General features: G+C 33.8%; 1 protein-coding gene across 1 annotated transcript in view; it reads left to right on the top strand.

Moving 5' to 3' along the window:
• d2hgdh (D-2-hydroxyglutarate dehydrogenase) overlaps positions 1-1,779 on the top strand; it is a 6,881-nt gene that overhangs the window by 3,149 nt on the left and 1,953 nt on the right. The window contains exons 7-8 of the mRNA XM_015387832.1: positions 203-228; positions 714-912. Coding sequence (XP_015243318.1) covers positions 203-228; positions 714-912 — 225 coding nt within the window. The remainder of the gene's footprint in view (positions 1-202; positions 229-713; positions 913-1,779) is intronic.

Genomic DNA, 1,779 nt, shown 5'->3' with positions numbered 1-1,779 from the left:
TTTAGTCCTGGTGACTTGTCAAATTGTTAAATCTTGTTACACACAAGCTCAACCCTGAGTGGATCTACTTGGAGTTGATTGAACTAATTGATAACAGCCGTTGTGAAACCGAAAACTCATTTCCCGACTTTAGGCTAGATCAATTTAGAGTTGAGAATTTGAATCTGAATTTGTTAAACTTGCTCCGTGAAACAGACCCCAGGTTTATATAGAGGTTATCATTGTTAAGTAAAACTAAAAAAAGAACAACTAGAGAAAAAAAAAAAACTTAAAACTGTGGTAAGAGTTTAGAAAGCTAATTGAAACTGAATTTTAAGAGAAGATGTGTCTTGGTTTGTGTTTATTTTGAGGTCTTATTTGCTGCTTTTACTTTTTCTCCACTGTAACATATGCTGATGGCAGAGATGGCAGTCAGTTCATTTTGTGTTGCTGCACTACACAAAATGGGAATTTATTTCTATTATATAGTTCTTTAGTATTACTTTAGTAATACTGCATAAAAGTTTAAAACTATAACTAATACAAACTAAACTAAACAACAAGTAATAAAAAATATTAATATAGAATTGAAAACGAGAAGTCATAATGTCAGGTTTTCAATTTTTTAACATTTTCCTTTTTTAAGTAGGCTAGAGAAGTCTATTCCACATTTTTGCTGTGTCCCCTGTATTCATGTCGAGCAGGATTTCATGTGGCTTCTGAAAAAGTTAAAGAGGTATTAACTCTTTAAGAAGACGTCGCAAAGACATTTTTTTTTCTTTTTCTGCAGATTGCCCTTTCTACATCGTCATAGAAACCTCTGGATCGGACTCGGACCACGACTCACAGAAGCTCCATAACTTTTTAGAGGAAGCAATGACATCGTCTCTAGTTACTGATGGTACCATAGCAACCGAGGACTCAAAAATAAAGGTATGTTCTTGTTCATAAAATTTTTAAACTCCATATCTTAAGACTTTTATGGAAAAGTGCATTAACCCAAATGTCAAATAAAAAAAAGAAAAATGATATATATCCAGACTCTGGACATTTCTTTTGCGTCACTGAGCTCTTCTTGTGTCCCTAAGCTATAAAAAGCACATCAGGCGCTTATAGTCCTGCAGTGGATGACTTTTGTTTTCACCATAACAGACTCAGACACTGTTTTATTCTGAGTCAGACCCACATGGCACCGCTACTCTGAGCCAAACCCTAAAAATAGTCTCCAAACCACTTTAATAAACTACCTAATTAAAACCTCAAAGCATCAATCTCATTACTTCTTTGATCTGCTGGAAAATATTTGGTTCTGATAACTCTATTGATCCCTCAAAATCAAATCTTTCTATTTAATTTAAGGCACAGGTCCTCTTAAACTAGATATGCATAGAAATCAACTGGTTAAAGCTAACAACCTAATTTTGCTTTTTTTTCTGGAGAACCCCAAAGTCATACTAAGAATTTCTGAATTGGTGTGGATGTTACTGAAGAAAAACGCAGACATCCATTTTCAGTGTCTGTGAGATGTTGAATCATCTTAGAAGGCACGCAGCTGTAAGGTTTTTAGACAAATAATTGCCAAGACCTGCCAGCTGCTCATATAAGCTGCAAGGAAATGAGAGTGAGACTTTGAGCAGATAACAGGAAGGCTCAGCGTGTCACTTCAAAGTTGCTCTTCGGCTGCTTGTTTTGTAATAAGGAACTTTTAACATCTGCACTTCATGGAAAGTGTTTAATTATATATATATATATATATATATATATATATATATATATATATATATATATATATATATATAT

This window comes from Cyprinodon variegatus, unplaced genomic scaffold (genome assembly GCF_000732505.1).
Source record: "Cyprinodon variegatus isolate N-32 unplaced genomic scaffold, C_variegatus-1.0 Scaffold404, whole genome shotgun sequence".
Classification (NCBI taxonomy): domain Eukaryota; kingdom Metazoa; phylum Chordata; class Actinopteri; order Cyprinodontiformes; family Cyprinodontidae; genus Cyprinodon; species Cyprinodon variegatus.
The sequence above is the reverse complement of the archived record's forward strand: the minus strand, read 5'-3'. Positions and strand labels throughout refer to the sequence as shown.